The sequence below is a fragment of the Eschrichtius robustus genome, chromosome 13, assembly GCF_028021215.1.
Source record: "Eschrichtius robustus isolate mEscRob2 chromosome 13, mEscRob2.pri, whole genome shotgun sequence".
NCBI lineage: Eukaryota > Metazoa > Chordata > Mammalia > Artiodactyla > Eschrichtiidae > Eschrichtius > Eschrichtius robustus.
This window is the reverse complement of record NC_090836.1, coordinates 7,458,810-7,481,792: the sequence shown is the minus strand read 5'-3', so window position 1 is coordinate 7,481,792 and position 22,983 is coordinate 7,458,810. Positions and strand designations below refer to the sequence as shown.

The 22,983-nt window shown below is 38.4% G+C and overlaps 1 protein-coding gene across 3 annotated transcripts in view; it reads left to right on the top strand.

The window, feature by feature from the left end:
• The window catches only part of LOC137775033 (C-type lectin domain family 4 member A-like), a 50,300-nt gene that overhangs the window by 2,134 nt on the left and 25,183 nt on the right, over positions 1-22,983 (top strand). The window contains exons 1-2 of one of the 3 annotated variants that reach the window (XM_068560649.1): positions 11,149-11,240; positions 11,343-11,545. In XM_068560649.1, coding sequence (XP_068416750.1) covers positions 11,494-11,545 — 52 coding nt within the window. In that variant the 5' untranslated portion in view covers positions 11,149-11,240; positions 11,343-11,493. Of the gene's footprint in view, positions 1-11,148; positions 11,241-11,342; positions 11,546-17,055; positions 17,153-22,983 lie in introns of those variants that run through there. The other 2 variants (XM_068560648.1, XM_068560647.1) reach the window with 2 other exon arrangements.

Below are 22,983 nucleotides of genomic sequence, written 5' to 3'. Positions count from 1 at the left end.
GTAGGTGGAAAATGAAGAACAGAATAATACTTTCTTCAGACTTTAATACTTAAATAAATCTTTGAATGAATGGGGAATATACTTATTGATTTTAATGACCCCCCCCCCACCTTCCCCAGTCCCACCAAAATAGGTGATTAATGGGAAGTAAAGAGGAGTGGTTATGAGCATGAATTTGGGAAGAGACAGACTGCCTTGGCACGAAATTTTACTCTGCCACTTACCGGCTTTTTGACCTTGGGAAAATTAACCCTTGTTTGCCTTGGTTTTCCTCATATGCAAAATGAAGATAATAGTTCCTACTTTATAGAGTTATTGTCAGGATAAAATAAGTTAAAAATTTAAAGTGTTTAGAACAAAGCCTGGCATATGGTAAATTCTCTGTTAGTACTGCTTCTACTACTGCTGCTTGGCTGGCTATCTTAATTCTGGCTATTAAGATTGCAATAACATGGTAAGTATAAGGGCAAAATGATGAGATCCTTTCCTTTTTTAAAAAAATTAATTTTTATGGGGATATAATTGACATATAACATTGTAAATGTTTAGGTGTACAAAATGTGATACATTTATTGCAATAATCGAAGTGTTAGCTAACACTTCTGTCATGTCATGTAATTGTCATTTCTTTTTTGTGGTGAGAGCAACTAAGATCTAATCTCTTAGCAACTTGGAAGTTTGTAATGTCTATACAGGCATACCTCATTTTATTGAACTTTGCTTTATTGCACTTTGCAGATACTATGTTTTTCACAAATTGAAAGTTTGTAGCAACACTTCATCCAGGAAATCTATCAGTGCCATTTTTCAATAGCATTTGCTCACTTTGTGTCTCTGTGTCATGTTCTGGTAATTCTCACAATATTTCAAACTTTTTCATCATAATTATATTTGTTATGGTGATCTGTGATCAGTGATCTTTGACATTACTGTTATGACTTGCTGCAGGCTCAGATGATGGAAGCATTTTTTAGCAATAAAGTATTTAAAAATTAAGGTATGTATATTGTTTTTCAAGGCATAATACTACTGCACACTTAATAGACTACAGTGTAGTGTAGACATAACTTCTGTATGCCCTGGGAAACCAAAAATTCGTGTGACTTGCTTTATTGCAATATTCGCTTCATTCTGGTAGTCTAGAACTGGACCTGTGATTTCTCCAAGGTATGCCTATAATGACTGTACTATGCATTAGATCTCCAGAACTTATCTACTGTTTGAAAGTTTGCATCTTTAAACTGCATCGCCCCAATTCCTCCACCTCCTAGCCTCTGGTAACCACCAGTCTACTCTCTGTTTCTATGAGTTTGACTTTTTTAGATTCCACATATAAGTGGTATCATAAAATATAGTATTTGTCTTTCTCTGACTTTTCTCACCTAGCATAATAACCTCAAGGTCTCTCCACGTTATTGCAAATGGCAAGATCTCCTTCTTTCTTATGGCCGAATAATATTTTCTTACATATGTATACCACATCTTCTTTATCCATTCATTGCAAATGGACCCTATGGTTGTTTCCATACCTTGCTATTGTGAATAATGCTGCAATAAACATGGGAGTGCATATATCTCTTCAATATCCTGTTTTCATTTCCTTTGGATATATACCCAGAAGTGGAATGGCTGGATCATATAGTAGTTCTATTTTTAATCTTTTGAGGAAAGTCCGTACTGTTTTCCATAGTGGCTGTACTAGTTTTCATCCCCTCCAAGAGTGTGCTAGGGTTCCCCGTGATCCACATCCTCACCAACACTTGTTAATCGCTTCTTGTCTTCTTGATGATAACCATTCTAATAGATGTGAGGTGATATTTCATTGTGGTTTTGATTTGCATTTCCCTGATGATTAGTGATGTTGAGTACCTTTTCATGGGAATGGGTCCCAAGCATCATTCTTGCCAGCCTGGGCCCCAACCCTAGGACTCAGAACAGTGTGAATTAGAAATGGTTTCTTTGTGGTCTTGAGTCACACTGAGTCAGTCAACTGCTTGTGACTCTAAAAAAATGATCTTTGGACTATTTGTATGTCTTCTTAAGAAAAATGTCTGTTTAGTTCCTCTGCACATTTTAAAAATTGGATTGTTTTTAGTTTTTGTTTTGTTTTGTTACTGAGTTGTATGAGTTCTTTACCTATTTTGGATATTAACTTCTTATCTTCTTATCAGATATATGGTTTGCAAATATTTTCTCTTATTCCGTAGGTTGTCTTTTCTTTCTTTCTTTCTTTTTTTTTGATTGTGTCTTTTGCTGTGCAGAAGTTTTTTAGTTTGATGTAGTCCCACTTCCTGATTTTTGCTTTTGTTGCTTGTGCTTTTGGTGTGATATCTAAAAAATTGTGGCTAAGACTGATGTCAAGGAGCTTCCTCCATATGTTTTCTTCTAGGAATTTTATGGTATCATGTGTTAGCTTAAGTCTTTAATCTATTTTGAGTTAATTTTGGGGAGTGGTGTAAGATAGTGGTCCAATTTCATTTTTCTGCATGTGGTTATCCAGTTCTTGCAACACATAGTTTTGTTGAAAAGACTGTCCTTTCTCATTGAGTGTTCTTGGCTCCCTTGTCAAATATTAGTTGACTGTAAATGCAGGAGTTTATTTCTGCACTCTCTATTTAGTTGCATTGGTCTATGTGTCTCTTTTTATGCTAGTTTTTTTATGTTTTAATTATGATAGCTTTGTAGTATAATTTGAAATTAGGAAGTGTGATGCCTCTGGCTTTGTTCTTTTTTCTCATGATTGCTTTGGTTATTACTTTTTTGTGGTCTTTTGTAGTTCCACACAAATCTTAGGATTATTTTTTCTATGTCTGTGAAAAATGCCATTGGAATTTTGATAGAGGTTGTGTTGAATTTATACTTGGCTTGAGTAGTATGGACATTTTAGCAATATTAATTCTTCCAATCCATGAACACAGGATATATTTCCATTTTTTTGTGCCTTCAGTTTCTTTAATCTAAGTTATAGTTTTTGGTATATAGAAATTTCACTTCCTTAGTTGAATTTATTCCTAAGTATTTTATTGTTTTTGATGTTATTGTGAATGGGATCATTTTCTTTCTTTTTTGGTTGTTTCACTGTTAGTATATAGAAAGGAGACTGATTTTTATGTGTTTAGTTTGTAACCTGTAACTTTACTAAATTGATTTATTAGTTCTACCAGTTTTTTGGTGGAGTTCTTAGGATTTTCTATATATAGGATCATATCTGCAGAGACAATTTTACTTCTTTCTGATTTGGATGACTTTTATTTCTTTTTCTTACTTGATTCATCTAACTAGGACTTGCAGTACTATGTTGAGTAGGAATGGTGAGAGTGGGCCCCCTTGCCTTGTTCTGAACTTAGAGGAAAAGCTTTCAACCTTTTATCATTGAGTATGATGTTAGTTGTGGTCCTGTCATATATGACCTTTATTGTGTTCAGGTATGTTCCTTCTCTACACAATTTGTTGAGAGTTTTTATCGTGAAAGAATGTTGTAATTAGTCAAATGCTTTTTCTGTATCTATTGAGATGATCCTGTGATTTTTGCCTTTCATTTTATTAATGTGGTGTGTCACAGTTGATAATTTTTGTATGTTGAACCATCCTTGTAACCCAGGGATGAATGCCACTTGATCATGGTGTATGATCCTTTAAATGTGCTGTTGAATTTGGCTTGTTAATTTTGTTGAGAATTTTTGTATCTATATATCAGGAACATTGGCCTTTTCTTGTACCCTTATCTGGCTTTGGTATCAAGGTAATGCTGGCCTTGTAAAATGGGTTTGGTAGTGTTCCCTCCTCTTGAATTTTTGGGAAGAGTTTGGGAAGGATTGCTGTTAATTTTTAAAAATGTTTGGTAGAATTATTTAGTGAAACCATCTCGTCCTGGCCTTTTCTTTGTTGGGAAGTATGTGATTACTGATTCAGTATACTCACTTGTTATTGGTCTGTTCAGATTTTCTATTACTTCCTGCTTCAGTCTTGGTAGGCTATATGTTTCTAGGAATTTTTCTGTTTTTCTAGGTTATCCAGTTTGTTGCTATGTAATTTTTCATAGTAGTCTCTCATGATCCTTTGTATTTCTGTAGTATCAGTTGTAATGTCCCTCATTTCATTTCTGATTTTATTTATTTGAGTCTTTTCTCTTTTTTTCTTAGTCTCGCTAAAGGTTTGTCAATTTTGTTTATCTTTTCAAAACACCAGCTCTTAGTTTTGTTGATCTTTTCTATTGTTTTTCTGGTCTGTGTTTCATTTATTTTCACTCTGACTTTAGTTATTTCATTCCTTCTACTAACTTTGGGCTTAGTTTGTTTTTCTTTTTCCAGTTGCTTGAGGTGTAAAGTGAGGTTGTTTATTTGAGATCTTCCTTTTTTCTTAATGTAGGCATTTATTGCTAAAAACTTCCCTTTTAGAGCTGTTTTTGCAGCCTTGCATAGGTTTTGGTATGTTGTGTTTCCATTTTTGTTTGTTTCAAGATATTTTTTGATTTTCTGCTCGATTTCTTTGACCTATTGGTTGTTCAGGAGTGTGTTAATTTCCATACATTTGTGCATTTTCCAGCTTTCCTTTTGTTATTGATTTCTAGTTTCATACTATTGTGTTTGGAGAAGATACTTGGTATGATTTCAGCGTTCTTAAATTCGCTAAGACTTGTTTTTTGGTCTAACAAATGATCTATTCTGGAGAATGTTCTGCACTTGAGAAGAATGTGTAGTCTGCTTTTGTTGGAAGGAATGTTCTGTATATGTCTGTTATAGGTCCACTTGGTCTAAAGTAGGGTTGAAGTCCAATGTATCCTTTTGATTTTCTATCTGGATAACCTATCCATTGTTGAAATTGGGGTATTGAAGTCTCCTACTATTATTGTATTGTCTGTTTCTCTCTTCAGATCTGTTAGTATTTGCTTAATATATTTAGGTGCTCTGATGTTGAATGCATATACATTTATGATTGTTATATCTTTTTGATCATTATATAATGACCTTCCTTTTTTTTTTTTTTTTTTACCATATTTGGCTTAATGTCTTATTTTGTCTGATATATGTATAGCCACCTCTACTTTCTTTTGGTTTCCACTTGTATGGAATATCTTTTCCATCCCTTCATTTAGCCTATGTGTGTTCTTAAAGTTGAAGTGAGTTTCTTATAGGCTACATATAGCTGAGTCTTGTTTTCTCAGCCACTCTGTGTCTTTTCATTGGAGAATTCAATCCATTTACATTTAGAGTAATTATTGATAGATAAGGACTTATTAATGCCATCTTTCTAATTGGTTTTTGTCTGTTTTGTAGTTCCCTTGTTCCTTTCTTCCTCTCTTGCTGTCTTCCTTTGTGAATTGATGATTTTCTTTAGTGGTATTCTTTGATCCTCTTCTCTTAATTTTTTGTGACTCTACTTTAGGTTTTTGCTTCAGGTTACCCTGAAGCTTGCATAAAACATCATTTCCTTCCTTCCTTCCTTCTTTCTTTCTTTCTATCTATCAATCATCTATCTATCTGTCACAGTGTTGTGAGCTGATAACAATTTAACTTTGATTGCATACAAAAATTTCACCCTTTTATTCCCCCTTTTCATGTTTTTCATGTCACTATTTACCTCTTTTTATATTGTGTGTTCATTAGCAAATTATTGTAGCTATAACTATTTTTAACACTTCTGTGTTTAACCTTTATACTAGAGTTAAGTGGTTAGCATACCACCATATCACAGTATTAGAATATCTGAATCTAACTATATGCTTACCTGTATCAGTGTGTTGAATGTTTTTGTGTTACTAATTAGCATCCCTTCATTGGTGCTTGAAGAACTCCTTTCAGCATTAATTATAAGGGAGTTCTAGTGGCGATGAACTCTCTCAACTTTTGTTTGTTAGGGAAAGTCTTTGTCTCATTTCTGAATGACAACTTTGATAGGTAAAGCATTCTTGATTGGCTGTTTCTTTCTTTCAGCACTTTGAATATATCATTCTATTATCTCCTGGCCTGCAAGGTCTCTGCTGACAAATTTGCTTATAGCCTTATGGGGGTTTCTCTGTATGAAAGAAATATTTTTTCTCTTGTTGCTTTTGAAATTCTCTCTTTGTCTTTGATTTTCGGCAGTTTTACTATAATGTGTCTTGGAGAAGATTGTTTTAGATTGAGATTTTGGGGTGACCTTTTGCCTCATGAATTTGGATGTCTAATCTCTTCCCAGGTTTGGGATATCTTTAGCCATTATTTCTTTAAATAGCTTCCTGTCCCTTTCTCTCTTTCTTCTCCTTCTGGTACTCTAATAATAGGTAGAATGTTTGTCTTAATGGTTTCCCATAAGTACTGCAGGCTTCTTTTCTTCCTTTTCATTCTTTTTTTTTTTTTCTTTTTGCTCCTCTGATTGGATACTTTCAATTGATCTGTTGTCTACATCACTGGTTCTTTATTCTGCTTGGTTAAGTCTGAAGTTGAAGCTCTCCATTGAATTCTCCAGTTCAGTCATTATATTCTTCATCTCCAAAATATCTGTTTGGTTCTTTTTTATGTTCTTGCTCTTTGTTGAACTTCTCATGTTTTTCTTGTTGTTTTTCTGATATCATCAAACTGTTCATCTGTGTTCTCTTATAGCTTTCTGAGCCATTTTATTTTATTTTATTTTATTTTATTTTATTTTATTTTATTTTATTGCTTGCACCATATGGCATGTGGAATCTTAGTTCCCTGACCAGGGATCAAACCCATGCCCCCTGAAGTGGAAGCATGGAGTTTTAACCACTGGACCACCAGGGAAGTCCCTGAGCCTCTCTAGAACAATTATTTTGAATTCTCTGTCAGGTAATTCCTGGAACTCCATTTCTCTGGGGCAAGTTACCAGAGGTTTACTGTGTTCCTTTACATGTTTCCCTGGTTCTTCGTTATCCTTGTAGCCTAGCATAGTTGTCTGAGTATTTGAGGAAGCAGTCACTTCTTCCAGACTTATGGACCAACTTTGGTAAGGGAAGACTTTCACCTGTGGGTGGGGGCATGCTGAAGCATGCTGTAACCCCAGGTCTAGTGATGCAAGGTGCCAAATGCTGGGGTGTGTAGTTGTACTGGGTCAGGGTCAGGGTGGGAGCATGATGTGTTTTCTGTTCAGGCTGTTGTAGTCCACAGCATCAACAACTGTGTGGTCCTTAGTGAGCACTGCAGGGGGTTCATAGAGGCTGTAAAGGATTTTGGGGTCCTCAGTGGTACCCCCAGGTCCAGTGGCTGGGGACCAGGAAAGGCTGTGGTGGAGGGTGGAGCTGGTGGTGTGCACACAATTGGCTGTGGGGACCAGCTGCAGGTGCCTGTGAAGTGGCTGGGGTCAGTTGCAGACACACACGTAGTGGTGGGGGCCAGGGCAGGCAGCAAGGGTCAAAGCCAACTCTGGGCTCACTGGCAGCTCTGGGGGCCCCGGCTGTCAGCATGCTCTCCTCTGGTTGCATAGTCTTTCCCTTGGGGTGTGTGCACTGCTGTGGAAGCTGGTGATGGGCGTCAGGCTGGCAGTGTGCAAGCGCACAGCTGGAGAGGGAGGCTAGGTTCGAGTATGCACAAGGTGTTTGGGGTCAGCTGCTGAGGTCTGTGCTGGCATCTTGTATTTTGCAGCTTCAGAGGCCTGGGCTGGCTGCCAGTGTGATTCAAGGACTCCAGTGAGGGTGGGGTGAGGGCGTTGGAGGGAGTGGGGAGGGACTCAGGTGGCTGGCAAATGTGATTTTGCAAATGTGAGTATGAAATGTGGATATAAAAGCTAATGAAATCTGCAGGGGGTTCACTGCAGCTCTGTTAGTTTCTGCAGTGGTGAAATCTGCTGGGTTTGTCTATAGAGCAAGTCACTGAACTGTGAGCTCTCCAGTTGTGTGGCTGCTATTGGTAGATCCTACTTTTCTTCCTTGTTTCTAACGGTCTCTATGCATCTCAGCTTTGCTGGTCTGGGTAGGGTGAAACTGAAGTGGGACCTTCTTGAATTGTCCTGAAAGGCTAGGGAAGTGGATCTCTCACTCCCCTCTTCCTTTTTTGATAAGGGGAACTCTTTCTATCTGGGAAGTTCCTTCTTAGTACTAAACGATGTTGGTTTGGGGGGTGGGCTGATGTAGGCAGAATGAAACTGTCTTCCATCTCCATAACCTGATTATTCTCAGGTTTTCTGTTCCACTGTGTTGCTGAAATTTCTAAAGCAGACTCCAGAGCTCCCCCAGAGCTGTTTTTGTTAATGGATAGCTGTCTAATTGTTGATCTTTTTTGGGGGGGACAGAGGCTGGGGTCTCCTATGTTTCCATTTTGGTGATGTTGAAAAATAATTGATCCAATTCCTTGATATATGATAGAACAAGATATTCCAGATTCACCTTGTACTTTTGTACTGGTTTTTGTTTTTAAATCTAAAGCCCAGGGAGAGGTGTTACTGATGGGTTGTCTTTTTCTAGTTTCCCTTTCACTTAATTTAAAATTTTGCATTGATTCTGAATTAGGCAGAGGTCTTAGTTCTAAATTCTTGTTTCATCCCCTTCGTGTGCTTTTAAATCCACACCTTTAGCCATTACTGGACCTGATGATCTCCACGCAGACTTGATGACTCTCAGTTCATGAAGGTTAACTCTGGTTACATTTTCACCTCTTGTCCCGTGTTTGTGTGTTCTGAATCTGTGAGGACCCAGTAATAAGCTAAGAGCATTTCTCAAGAATAGAATGGTTACTTGCTGAAAGGGCATGACTTGCTCTAATGAATACTAGAGGCCTCCTCTGAATTGTCCTATTAGGGTTTGCCTGTAGAATCAAACTTAGCCTTTGGTTTTTGGCTTCTTCAGCCTGCAGCTATAAACAATAAAGGATTCTTTTAACATAGTCTTAGAAATTCTGGTTTTCAGGTTTTACAGTAAGCCAAGAATTTAGGGCTTTGAGCTTGTTACTCTCTTCCTTTAGGTTGTCCAGGGCCATAAGAAGCAACTATGCTCTATAGTTCTTACATTCTCTTTCCCTTGCAGTCATTTGGTCTCCTAAAGTCTTGTCTTCCTTGGGTACTCTTTTTTTTTTTTTTTTGAACTTAAAAAAAAATTTTATTGGCGTATGGTTGATTTACAATGTTGTGTTAGTTTCAGGTGTACAGCAAAGTGATTCAGTTATTCGTATAAATATATTCATTCTTTTTAGATTCTTTTCTCATATAGGTTATCACAGAATATTGAGTAGACTTCCCTGACAACACTTTAAAAAAAATTTATTTTATAAAAGTGTAGTTGATTTACAGTGTTGTGTTAATTTCTGCTGTACAGCAAAGTGATTCAGTTATACATATATATTTATATTCTTTTTCATATTCTTTTCCATAATGGTTTATCACAGGATATTGAATATAGTTCCCTGTGCTAGGTGACAACATGTTTTAATTTGTGTTTTAGTCTATTCAGTCTGCTATGAAAACAAATACCAGGAATTAGGTGGCTTATAGCAACAAACATTTATTTCTTATAATTCTGGAGGCTGGAAAGTCCAAGTTCTGGCATCGGCAAGTTCTGTGTCTGGTGAGGGCCCATTTCCTCATGGACGACTGTCTTTTCGCTATAACCTCACCTGGTGGAAAGGGTAAAGGAGCTTTCTTAGGCTTCTTTTATAAGGACAGGAAGTCCATTCACGAGGGCTCTGCCGTTATGACCTAATCACCTCTCAAAGGTCCCACCTCCTAGTACTATCACCTGGGAGGTTAGAATTTCAGCATAAGAATTTTGAGAGGACACAAACATTCAGTCCGTCACAATTTGCTAAGTTATTTTGCCATTATATGACAAGGACTGCCAGGTCCCATTTGTTATTACTAGTTAGGTTTTCTCTTCTCTGAACTTCAACCAGATTAGGTAATAAATCTCCAATTTCCCCCATTTTACTGGGAGTCTATTGCCTTCAAGTATTTGTGGTACTGATTCTGAAAGCAATGTTTGTATTTTCAGCTTCTGTGGTATGTGAAGAGCTCTGTTTCATGAAGTGGGCATGTTCTCCGAACATAGGAAGTTAGATGCTGGACAGCCCATCTGAACGACAGTGCTTGCTACACTTGCCTTACTGTGATACACGTTTCTCTTTATATGCTATTGTATTTTATTTGATATTATTAAGGATTTAAAAAAAAACTATGTTCATATGTGTTATTGGCCTAGAGTTGTGCTTTGTAGTTATCTGATTTGTTTATTGGAGTGATCTTAAACTTAAAGAATGAGAAGGTTTCAATCATTTTTCTGTGTGCTAAAGAGTTCATATAGAAATAGAATTAATCAGTTTTTTTGAGGGTGTAATAGAATTTGCCCATGAAGTTGTTGGCATCTGGTCCCCACCTCCCTGCCTTTAACCGCCACTTTTTTTTTTTTTTTGCCTATAGAGAGTCTGTAAAGCTCTTCATTATATTTTTAACCATTACTTTCTAAAGCTTATCAAAGTAATTTAAAAATCAAATAATCCTGGGACTTCCTTGGCGGTCCAGTGGCTAAGACTCCTCGCTTCCACTGCAGGGGGGATGGGTTCGATCCTTGGTGGGGGAACTAAGATCCCCGCATGCCACGCGGTGTGGCCAAAAATATCAAATAACCCTGGAAGGTTTATAATGGAAAATTATAGGAGTCTTGATTATTATTCTTTGTGTGGGTTTGATCATAAACCAGCAATGGAAAAACATGGAAGAGTTTTATTTTTCCAATATTGATGGCAACTTATCCCTCTTTTTAAAGCTGGGTCAGAAGAAGAAAAACACGGCAGTCCATGTTTTCTTAGTTCTTTTCAATAAACACCAGTCCTTTCCAATAATTGATTATCCAATCTAGCAATTAGAATGTTGATCAGAGGGCCTACCAGTTGCTCAGCATATATGGAGCTGTTGATGCTGTGTCATTTGTTTGTCTGCCATACTTCATGGCTCCGCTTCTTAGGGGAGCTTGGTGTAGGTATTATGTGCTCTCTGCGTGTACTGCCCCTGACCCTGCTCCAAGTTATGATGGCCCTGCAGACAGGGCCTCCTCGTCCCCATTCAGTGATTCTATCTCACTCTTTTGGGGTATGTTTCTTCATGTTTAACTGAGGTGTCTCTCATAGGCTAGGCCACTGACATCTGTTTTGGACCATCTCAGCATCCTTAGTACCATGTATCAAGGAGTATTTCTAAGTCTCTTTTTTTGCTCTCCTGGAACAGGGGATGGTCTAGGTCTCGGGATCTACCACTATTCTCATCTAAGCACAGGGCACTTCTACAAGCATCAAAGCCAGGAGAAATCCCACTGAGAATGGGTACTACACCTTGCATTCCAGATTTACTCAACTCTCAAAGAGTGATTGATTGTAGTAATAACCCTAATTTATCCACACCTTCTTGTAAAATTTGCCTTGTAGCTTCTGCACTGACTCTGGGCTTGACCATGTGGAATGCTTTGGCCAATGAAAGACTACGTAGTGTGATGCAAGAAGAGATTTGAAACGTACGTGTGCATTGGACTTGCCCTCTTGCTGCTCTTGGAATCCTGCTGGTTTCGTCTTCTGGAGAATGAGAGACCACATGAGGCAGACACAAGCTGTCCCACTTGGGGTCATCTTAGGTAAGTCTCTATCAGTCTGGTTTCTGACCAGAGATACATGAACAGGCTGAGCTGAAATCAGCCACACTTGACTCAAACCAGAACTATCCAGCTGAGCACAGCCCAAATTGCCATAATCACAGTTTGAGCTAAATAAATTCTACAAATGGAGCTACCAAGATTTAAGATGGTTGGTTAGCAAAAGGTAGTTGATTCTATAATGTATATTAATTCTATTACGTATATTCTCACAAGTATTTCTATTATATATATTATAATAAAAAGAAATGAAAATAAAAATGATGTGGTAAAGGCAAAGTAAATAATACTCAAAAAAAAATTAATGTTGCTTTGTGTGTGTGGGTGCGCCATGCAGCGTGCAGGATCTTAATTCCCCAACCAGGGACGGAACCTGTGCCCCCTGTGTTGGGGGCATGGAGTCTTAACCACTGGATCACCAGGGAAGTCCCTAATGTTACTTATTAATAGAACAAAATATCTGTCTAGTTATGAGTTTGGTTTATTTCAATCCTTGCTTTTAATAGCTGTCAGTTGTAAAACAAACCTCACAATGTTATATGGCTCAAAATGGGAAGTATATCATTAGCTGTACTTAACAAGATATGATTCTCATTTTTTAATTCTCTCCATAAATCTTTTTGTTGAGACTAGCTAGTAAATATCTTCTTTCATGGTATTAATCAAGTTGTTCTTACAAATTAGTGAGCGGGTGTTACATTTTAAACTCATTAATAAATGAGTCCAAAACTCACTGAAACCCTCCATTTTGAAGATTTCTAAAAGGAAGATATATAAGCCACATCTTTACATAATTTCTGGCGAAAGAAAAAAAATCACAACATGGTGGAACTATTTCTTTTCTAAGCATCAGTTTTGCAAATGCTCTTTCCATATGTTTGTCTTCTCACTTATTGTCTATCTTGAACTAATAGGTTAATTGTGTGTGTATGTATGTGTGTACTCATGTGCTTTATTTTATTTATTTATTTATTTATTTGTTTTTGGCTGCGTTGGGTCTTCGTTGCTGCGCGCAGGCTTTCTCTAGTTGCGGTGAGCAAGGGCTACTCTTCCTTGCGGTGCACGGGCTTCTCAATGTGGTGGCTTCTCTTGTTGTGGAGCACGGGCTCTAGGTGCATGGGCTTCAGTAGTTGCGGCGCGTGGGCTCAGTAGTTCGCGGCATGTGGGATCTTCCCGGACCAGGGATCTAACCCGTGTCCGCAGCATTGGCAGAAGGATTCTTAACCACTGCGCCACCAGGGAAGTCCTGCGCTCATGTGCATTAATATCTGCTAATTGGCATACCATTGGAAGCTATTTCACAACACTGAAAAGGTGAGCAAAATTGGAACACCTGTCCTTTTTTTTTTTTAAGCATAGCAACATTTAGTAAGTTTCCCAATTCTTTTAAGTAATTTGCCAAAGTGAACAAGAAGGTCACATCCCATCTTGTTCAAAAATATCATAAATATTCTAACAAACATCTTGTTTTTATGAAATTAACCATATTGAGATATTATAATGATTTATGACACCAATTGCCTGGAGTTAGGCCAAATTTTGCAGGTTAAAGCCATGGTCATCTACAAGACTGCCCTCATTTCAGACACCAGTCACAAGTTTGAGGGTCTTTAAGTTTACTCTCATTTCTGATCAACTGATGACAAATTGGGGGTTCCAATGACTCTGTCAGGTTTCATAATTCACTAGAACAACTCACTAAACTTAGAAAAATGCCAGCCATATTTTTGATTGCAGTTTTGTTATAGCAAAGGGATACAAATCAGAGACAGCCAATGAGAGAGACGCATGGGGTAAGGTCCGGGAGGGTCCCAAAAGTCACTTTCCTGGCACATCAATGTATAACAATACACAGAGTATTGCCAACCAGGGAGCTCACCTGAGCTTTGGTGCCCAGAATTTTTATTGGGGTTCATTACATAAGCAGGCTTGATTGAGTCATTTGCCATATGGTCAAACGCAATCTCCAGCATCCCTCCTCTGTCTAGGCTGATATCTCATGACTCAAAGCCCCACACCTTTAATCCCATGGTTGGTGTCTCTGGTGTGGCCAGTCCCCATCTTGAATTGTCTTGTTAGCACAGTAATTCATAGGCCCACTATGAGCACTTCATTAGCAGAAAGTATCTGGGCGCACCGCAAATAACAGACACTCCTATAACTCAGGAAATTCCAAGGATTTAGAGGCTACGTCCCAGGAACTGGGTGCAAATCCCAGTCAAATTCTTGATTACACAGATATTTAAATGACAATATGATGCAACACGAAGAGAAAGAATGAACCATCAGCTTCTCAGAGTTGAGGAACCTCCGCTCTTTCCTCAGGATAGATCCCATACCACTCATGACATGCAACCAACACTGAATCCTTGTCATATTAGTGAAGTTTGTTTTCAAAGCATTTGAAATACATACAAACAGAAGTTCTAGTATTTTATTTCTGTGCCCCGGAGAACCCTCTTTTATACCACCTGGGGTACTTGTGCCCCAATTTGGAGATCACTGCCCTAGAGATTCCTTGGCTAAATGATTTGAAGAGTGCTATGGACTGAATATTTGCACCCCCTGAAAATTCATATGTTGAAATCCTAACCCCCAGTGTGATGGTATTAGGAGGTGGGGCCTTTGGGAATTGATTAGGTCATGAATGTGGTTAGTCTTCTTAGAAAAGAGACCCCAGAAAGCTCCTTCACCCCTTCTGCCATGTGAGGATGCAGTGAGAAGACTGCCATCTGTGAACTAGAAAACAGGAATCTCACCAGACATCAAATCTGCTGCCACCTTGATCTTGAACTTCCCAGCCTCCAGAACTGTGAGAAATAAATTGTTGTATAAGCCACCAAGTCTAAGCTATTTTGCTGCCCTTGACATGTCTCCCTGCTGGTAGAGTGAATTTCACTGCCCCTTTCACAGCAAGTCCGGGTGGAATCGGAGAGGATATAATGTACACCTTCTCTGAACAGAGGATTTGAATGTTACTACATGTTTCAGCTTGCAAGAAGCTGCTCTGTGATCCTAGGTTCCAGAATGAGAAAATACTTAGAGAATAGCCAAGCAGAGTTACAGTCTATACAGTGTATCTCATGCAGACCCTAAGCCCTCATGTCATGTGAGTGAGAAATAAATGTTGTAAGCCACACAGATTTGGGGGATGTTTGTGGTACAGTGCAATCCAGGTATAATGTGACTTACCCCAGGGAAAGAGAGGTACCTTTAGGAGTGTATTTTGCTTTCTCCTTACAAGCTTACATTGTTAAGGTCCAGTAGCACTTGTTAGGTCCAGTAGTTATTTGCTGGAAAAATTTCTAAAAATTAGCTCTTTTTCTTCTCTTACTGTTTTGCATACCCCTTTCCCTTTCCTTACTAAACAATTCAGTCTTAAATAAAGCACTAGGTGGGGCAGAGCAAGGTAGGTGTCTGTTGAAGGGTGGGGTGGGAGAGGAGCAGTGGTCTGGTGCAGGCAGTCAGAATTTAGGCAGGGCGAGCTGGGTGACTAGTCAGGGGGCTGGCTTGACAGTGGTGTTGGAGCCCGAGACGAACATCTCTGCAGGGGTGGGAAAGCGTTCTGGCCTCAGAGCCTGTGCACGCTGAGTAGAGTGTCCGCACGTGGCAGTGGCCTGGCGTGGGGTGTCAGTGCCTGAGAGGTGAAGAGAGCACCTATGTGGTGGGGTGGTTGAGTGCAGGGAGCTCATGCAGTGACTGAGGGCATCCTTGCTGGGAGATGTCAGGGCCCCAGCAGGGGGAGGAAAGCATCCATGCAGAGGGGAGACCACGTGTGGGTTTCAGAGGCTGTCCACATGGTGGGGGAGTCCAGGAGGGGTGAGGAGGGCTTCCACACAAGAGGGTGACCTTGTATAGGGTGTTAGAGCCTGAGTTGGGTAAGGATGGATCCCACATGGGGGTCAGGGGACCGGCTTCAGGAATCAGAGTTCAGGCAGAGTGAGGAGGGCTTTGCTATGGAAGGTGGCCTGGCGTAGGGCGGCAGACCTGGACAGGGTGAGGAGAATATCCTTGGGGATCGGCTGCCTCAGTGCAGGAACACCCACGCAGAATGGAGAGGACGTCAACAGCCGTGGGGCCTGGATTGAGAAGCAAGCCCAGTAGGGGTGAGAAGGGCATCTTAGTTAAGGAGGGAGGAGCAGCAAGGGTAGAAGATCAGTTAAATCCAGGGGCTTGATCAAATAAGTAAATAAAGAGAATGGAAGCAGGCTTCTTACTGTCACAGAAGGGAGTTAGAGATGTGGAAGGGGAAAAAACTGGAATGAACTCATTGGTGTAGGATTGAGATTAGAGGTGTTAGTGTGAACTCATGGTTTGCAATATATTTAGACATAGAAATAAATATAGAGGTAAATGTGTGCACACGTGCGTGTGTGTGTGTGTTATGCAGGAGAGTGAGGAGATTAAAAGGAGGATGGGGGAATTCCGTGGTGGTCCAGCGGTTAGGACCGCATGCTTCAACGGTCGGAGTCCGGGTTCAATCCCTCATCAGGGAACTAAGATCCCACAAGCCTGCAGTGTGGCCAAAAAATGAAAAAAAAAAACAAAAACAAAGAAAGAGGATCATTTGGGGAGAGCTGAATCTGGGGTGTGAGCTGGGAGCATGTCTGTAGAAAGATTCCACATGAAGGATTTAATTTTGGGGGTGCTTTCCTCTTGGCTTTTGGATAAATTCACATGTAGCGCTCAATTTCTCTCTTAAACTGTGATTCCATTAAGTTATCCTAATTTGTTAAAGGGTCATATATACCTGTACAGCCTTTTGTTGTGGTGTCATGGAGATGAAAGGGCTAGAGGAGGGCAGCCTCCTCTTCCAGTAGAGAGAGCTTCTCTCAGGAGCGGCTGGAGGGGCTAGAGCAGGATGAATGGGGGGCACAATGGATTTAGTCAAGAACAGGGAAAAGCAGAGAACATGGCGAGCAGCTTCTGAAGGCACATAATCTAAACTTTGACTCCTCACTGCATTAGGGGACGCTGACTCTTGAAGGTGGGGAGTCTGACACATGAGTTATTTTTTCAGTTGGAGTGTGGTCCCCAAAGTTGCCTGATGAGCCACAAATGATGAGGAGAATGCAAATGTGAATGAGTATATACTGAGGTTGGTTGGTCTACAAATGATTATGTTTGCATGTAAATGCTCATGAGTACTTTAATTTCTTTCCTTCTGGTAAGTTCACAGTTCTCAGGGAGAATTTCCCTAATTGGTTTGTTCCTCTTTTCTTTTCCTTCCTGTTTCCCTACATTTTGAACTTCCTGCTTCTATTGCTATTTGCTGGCATAACGTTTAAAGGCTGTGATAGACACTGTGCCGGTCCTGGGGATTGGGCCCCTGAGGTTTTTAGTTTTCATGAGACTCCTCTCAAGGTTATTTGTCTTTCTGGGGCCTCTGTTCTCATCAGGTTGCGTGATAGGATGTATGACAAGTTACAACCATGCTTGGGTTTCATTTCAAGCTGTTTTAAGGAAGAGATGAACAGGATTCTTTGAAGAGAACAGAAGATCTCAATATGACTTCAGAGGTCACTTATGCTGAAGTGAGGTTTAAAAATGAACCCCAGTCCTTAGGCACCAAATCAGAGCCTCCTGCAGGTAAGACACGTTTTCTGGTGGTTAGAGTTAATGATGGAATGAAGGATGAAGAGAGAATACTATAAACGGAGCCTAGGTAATGTTGGTTAATGGTTCTCTGGCCACAGTTGGGAAACACAGCATTCTCAGAAGATTGAGTCTCCTGAAGATAAGCATTAAGGGATTGTACAGTGGTGCCATAACACAACTGAGGTGTGAGAAATCCACTACCGGCCTGAGCTAAAGAGAGTGCTAATGAAGCTGAGAAGTTGTCCTTCTGTGCCTTCTGTGCAGTCTAGAGAATGGGTACAGGTCTGGAAGCCATCAGCCCAGATGCAAGGACTAATGATGAATTAGTGGGTTTTGTTTCTTGATCTTGATAGGGGAAGAGTTTGGGTGGAGAGTGTTTGCGTGTATTGGTTAGTACCAGACTAAAGTGGAATGAAAGACCATTGCAGATGAAAGACTAGAAAGTCGTATAAAGAAAGTCCCTTATGTTTCGAGGGAAATTGCTCTGCAGTCAGAAAATCCAATGCATACTGCGTCTCTGAGATGGATTCAACGAAGTTTGGAAGTAGATAAAAGGTAATTTGGGTAACATGTATGATATCTCAGATATAGAACAAAAGAGAGAGAAAAAAAAACCATGGAGACTATGAGAAGCTGTGAGAGGGTAGTCATGATTGCTCATGTTTTCCAGAATTCTTCTGTGGAAATATGGAGAATGCTCAGGAAACTGTTTCTTTTCCCCTTAAAAAATTTATAGGGACTTTCCTGGTGGTCCAGTGGTTAAGACTCTGTGCTCCCACTGCAGGGGGCACAAGTTCGATCACTGGTCAGGGAACTAAGATCCCACTACCGCCAGGCATGGCCAAAAATAAATAAGTAAGTAAGTAAGTAAGTAAGTAAATAAACACATGGTAACCTTTAAAAATAAATAAAAATTTAAAAATTTATGTAATTTCTTTATTGTATGTTGCAATGTTCATTATAGAAAAAAATAAAAAACTAGAGGTATACACAAATTTAAATTACTGTATTTATTCTTACCATCTAGAGATAACTATAATTTCCATTTTAGTGTATATCCTTCCAGATATAAATATACATAAATGTGTATATGTATTTTTTCTAAACATGAGATCATATTATACATTATTGAAGGTTTTACCACCACTTGGCAATATATTATAACTTTGAGAAAATAATTCTTTGTTTTAAATTGAGGTATGATTGACAGACAAAATTATATTAGTTTCAGGTGTACAACATAATGATTTGATTCTTATGTATATTGTGAAATGATCACCACAATGTCTAGTTAACATCTGTCACCGTACATAGTTTCACAATTTTTTTTCCTGTGATGAGGACTTTTAAGATTTACTCTTAACAACTTTCAAATATGCAGTATTTTGTATAAATATATCTATAATATATTATAACCTATAACATTATTAACTACAGTTGCCATGCTGTACATTATGTCCTATGACATTTATTTTGTAACTGGAAGTTTGTACCTTTGACCCCTTTCACCCATTGCACTCACCCCATCACTCCCCACCTCTGGCAACCACCATTCTGTTCTCTGTATCTATGAGTTATTATTATTATCTTTTAAAGATTCCACAGATAAGTGAGATCATATGGTATTTGTCTTTCTCTTTCTCACTTATTTTTCTTACCATATTGCCCTTAAAGTCCATCCTCAAGGCAAGATTTCGTTATTTTTTATGGCTGAATAATATCCATTGCATATAATTATCACATTTTCTTTATCCATTCACCAATGGACACTTGAGAAGATAATTCTTAACCACGAAATGGTGACTAAAAAGGTCTGATTTTTTAACACAACATTGTAATTCAACTATACTTCAATAGAAAATAAATTTTTTTAAAAAGGTCTGCTATTATTTTAAGGATGTGACGAGGGATGATTATAAAGATTTATCTGCTATGGCATTATTTACATTAAAAAATTTATTTTATTTTTTATTTTATTTTATTTAATTTATTTTTTTATACGGCAGGTTCTTTTTATTTTTATTCAACATTTTTATTAATATTTACTTTCAATATCTATATTCTCCTCAATTTCAATTCCAAACCACAAAATCTAAAAATATGTCTTTTTTTTTTGGTTGTAGTCTTTTTTTTTTTTTAACATCTTTATTGGAGTATAATTGCTTTACAATGGTGTGTTAGTTTCTGCTTTATAACAAAGTGAATCAGTTATACATATACATATGTTCCCATATCTCTTCCCTCTTGCATCTCCCTCCCTCCCACCGTCCCTATCCCACCCCTCTAGGTGGTCACAAAGCACTGAGCTGACCTCCCTGTGCTATGCAGTTGCTACCACTAGCTATCTATTTTACGTTTGGTAGTGTATATATGCCCATGCCACTCTCTCACTTTGTCACAGCTTACCCTTCCCCCTCCCCATATCCTCAAGTCCATTCTCTAGTAGGTCTATGTCTTTATTCTCGTCTTGCCACTAGGTTCTTCATGACCTTTTTTTTTTTTTTCCTTAGATTCCATATATATGTGTTAGCATATGGTATTTGTTTTTCTCTTTCTGACTTACTTCACTCTGTATGACAGACTCTAGGTCCATCCACCTCACTACAAATAACTCAATTTCATTTCTTTTTATGGCTGAGTAATATTCCATTATATATATGTGCCACATCTTTATCCATTCATCCGATGATGGACACTTAGGTTGCTTCCATATCCTGGCTATTGTAAATAGAGCTGCAATGAACATTTTGGTACATGACTCTTTTTGAATTATGGTTTTCTCAGGGTATATGCCCAGTAGTGGGATTGCTGGATCATGTGGTAATTCTATTTTTAGTTTTTTAAGGAACCTCCATACTGTTCTCCATAGTGGCTGTATCAATTTAAATTCCCACCAACAGTGCAAGAGTGTTCCCTTTTCTCCACACGCTCTCCAGCATTTGTTGTTTGTAGATTTTCTGATGATGCCTATTCTAACTGGTGTGAGCTGATACCTCACTGTAGTTTTGATTTGCATTTCTCTAATAAGTAGTGATGTTGAGCAGCTTTTCATGTGCTTCTTGGCCATCTGTATGTCTTCTTTGGAGAAATGTCTATTTAGGTCTTCTGCCCATTTTTGGATTGGGTTGTTTCTTTCTTTAATATTGAGCTGCATGAGCTGTTTATATATTTTGGAGATTAATCCTTTGTCCGTTGATTCGTTTGCAAATATTTTCTCCCATTCTGAGGGTTGTCTTTTCGTCTTGTTTATGGTTTCCTTTGCTGTGCAAAAGCTTTGAAGTTTCATTAGGTCCCATTTGTTTATTTTTGTTTTTATTTCCATTACTCTAGGAGGTGGATCAAAAAAGATCTTGCTGTGATTTATGTCAAAGAGTGTTCTTCCTATGGTTTCCTCTAAGAGTTTTATAGCGTCCGGTCTTACATTTAGGTCTCGAATCCATTTTGAGTTTATTTTTGTGTATGGTGTTAGGGAGTGTTCTAATTTCATTCTTTTACATGTAGCTGTCCAGTTTTCCCAGCACCACTTATTGAAGAGACTGTCTTTTCTCCATTGTATATCTTTGCCTCCTTTGTCATAGATTAGTTGACCATAGGTGTGTGGGTTTATCTCTGGGCTTTCTATCTTGTTCCATTGATCTATGTTTCTGTTTTTGTGCCAGTACCATATTGTCTTGATCACTGTAGCTTTGTAGTATAGTCTGAAGTCAGGGAGTCTGATTCCTCCAGCTCCGTTTTTTTCCTTCAGGACTGCTTTGGCTATTTGGGGTCTTTTGTGTCTCCATACAAATTTTAAGATGATTTGTTCTAGTTCCGTAAAAAATGCCATTGGTAATTTAATAGGGATTGCATTGAATCTGTAGATTGCTTTGGGTAGTATAGTCATTTTCACAATATTGATTCTTCCAATCCAAGAACATGGTATATCTCTCCATCTGTTGGTATCATCTTTAATTTCTTTCATCAGTGTCTTATAGTTTTCTGCATACAGGTCTTTTGTCTCCCTAGGTAGGTTTATTCCTAGGTATTTTATTCTTTTTGTTGCAATGGTAAATGGGAGTGTTTCCATAATTTCTCTTTCAGATTTTTCATCATTAGTGTATAGGAATGCAAGAGATTTCTGTGCATTAACTTTGTATCCTGCAACTTTACTAAATTCATTGATTAGCTCTAATAGTTTTCTGGTGACATTTTTAGGATTCTCTATGTATAGTATCATGTCATCTGCAAACAGTGACAGTTTTACTTCTTTTTTTCCAATTTGTATTCCTTTTATTTCTTTTTCTTCTCTGATTGCCGTGGCTAGGACTTCCAGAACTATGTTGAATAATAGTGGAGAGAGTGGGCATCCTTGTATTGTTCTTGATCTTAGAGGAAATGCTTTCAGTTTTTCACCATTGAGAATGATGTTTGCTGTGGGTTTGTCATATATGGCCTTTATTATGTTGAGGTAGGTTCCCTCTGTGCCCACTTTCTGGGGAGTTTTTATCATAAATGGGTGTTGAATTTTGTCAAAAGCTTTTTCTGCATCTACTGAGATGATCGTATGGTTTTTCTTCTTCAATTTGTTAATATGGTGTATCACATTGATGGATTTGCGTATATTGAAGAATCCTTGCATCCCTGGGATAAATCTCACTTGATCATGGTGTATGATCCTTTTAATGTGTTGTTGGATTCCTTTTGCTAATATTTTGTTGAAGATTTTTGCATCTATATTCATCAGTGATCTTGGTCTGTAATTTTCTTTTTTTGTAGTATCTTTGTCTGGTTTTGGTTTCGGGGTGATGGTGGCCTCATAGAATGAGTTTAGGAGTGTTCCTTCCTCTGCAAATTTTTGGAAGAGTTTGAGAAGGATGGGTGTTAGCCCCTCTCTAAATGTTTGATAGAATCACCTGTGAAGCCATCTGGTCCTGGACTTTTGTTTGTTGGAAGATTTTTAACCACAGTTTCAATTTCATTACTTGTGATTGGTCTGTTCATATTTTCTGTTTCTTCCTGGTTCAGTCTTGGAAGGTTATACCTTTCTAAGAATTTGTCCATTTCTTCCAGGTTGTCCATTTTATTGGCATAGAGTTGCTTGTAGTAGTCTCTTAGGATGCTTTGTATTTCTGCGGTGTCTGTTGTAACTTCTCCTTTTTCAGTTCTAATTTTATTGATTTGAGTCCTCTCCCTCTTTTTCTTGATGAGTCTGGCTAATGGTTTATGAATTTTGTTTATCTTTTCAAAGAACCAGCTTTTAGTTTTATTGATCTTTGATATTGTTTTCTTTGTTTCTATTTCATTTATTTCGGCTCTGGTCTTTATGATTTCTTTCCTTCTGCTAACTTTGGGTTTTGTTTGTTCTTCTTTCTCTAGTTCCTTTAAGTGTAAGGTTAGATTGTTTACTTGAGATGTTTCTTGTTTCTTGAGGTAGGCTTGTATAGCTATAAAGTTCCCTCTTAGAACTGCTTTTGCTGCATCCCATAGGTTTTGGATCATCGTGTTTTCATTGTCATTTGTCTCTAGGTATTTTTTGATTTCCTCTTTGATTTCTTCAGTGATCTCTTGGTTATTTAGTAACGTATTGTTTAGCCTCCATGTGTTTGTGTTTTTTACGTTTTCTTCCCTGTAATTCATTTCTAATCTCATAGCATTGTGGTCAGAAAAGATGTTTGATACGATTTCAATTTTCTTAAATTTACTGAGGCTTGATTTGTGACCCAAGATGTGATCTATCCTGGAGAATGTTCCGTGCGCACTTGAGAAGAAAGTGTAATCTGCTGTTTTTGGATGGAACGTCCTATAAATATCAATTAAATCTATCTGGTCTATTGTGTCATTTA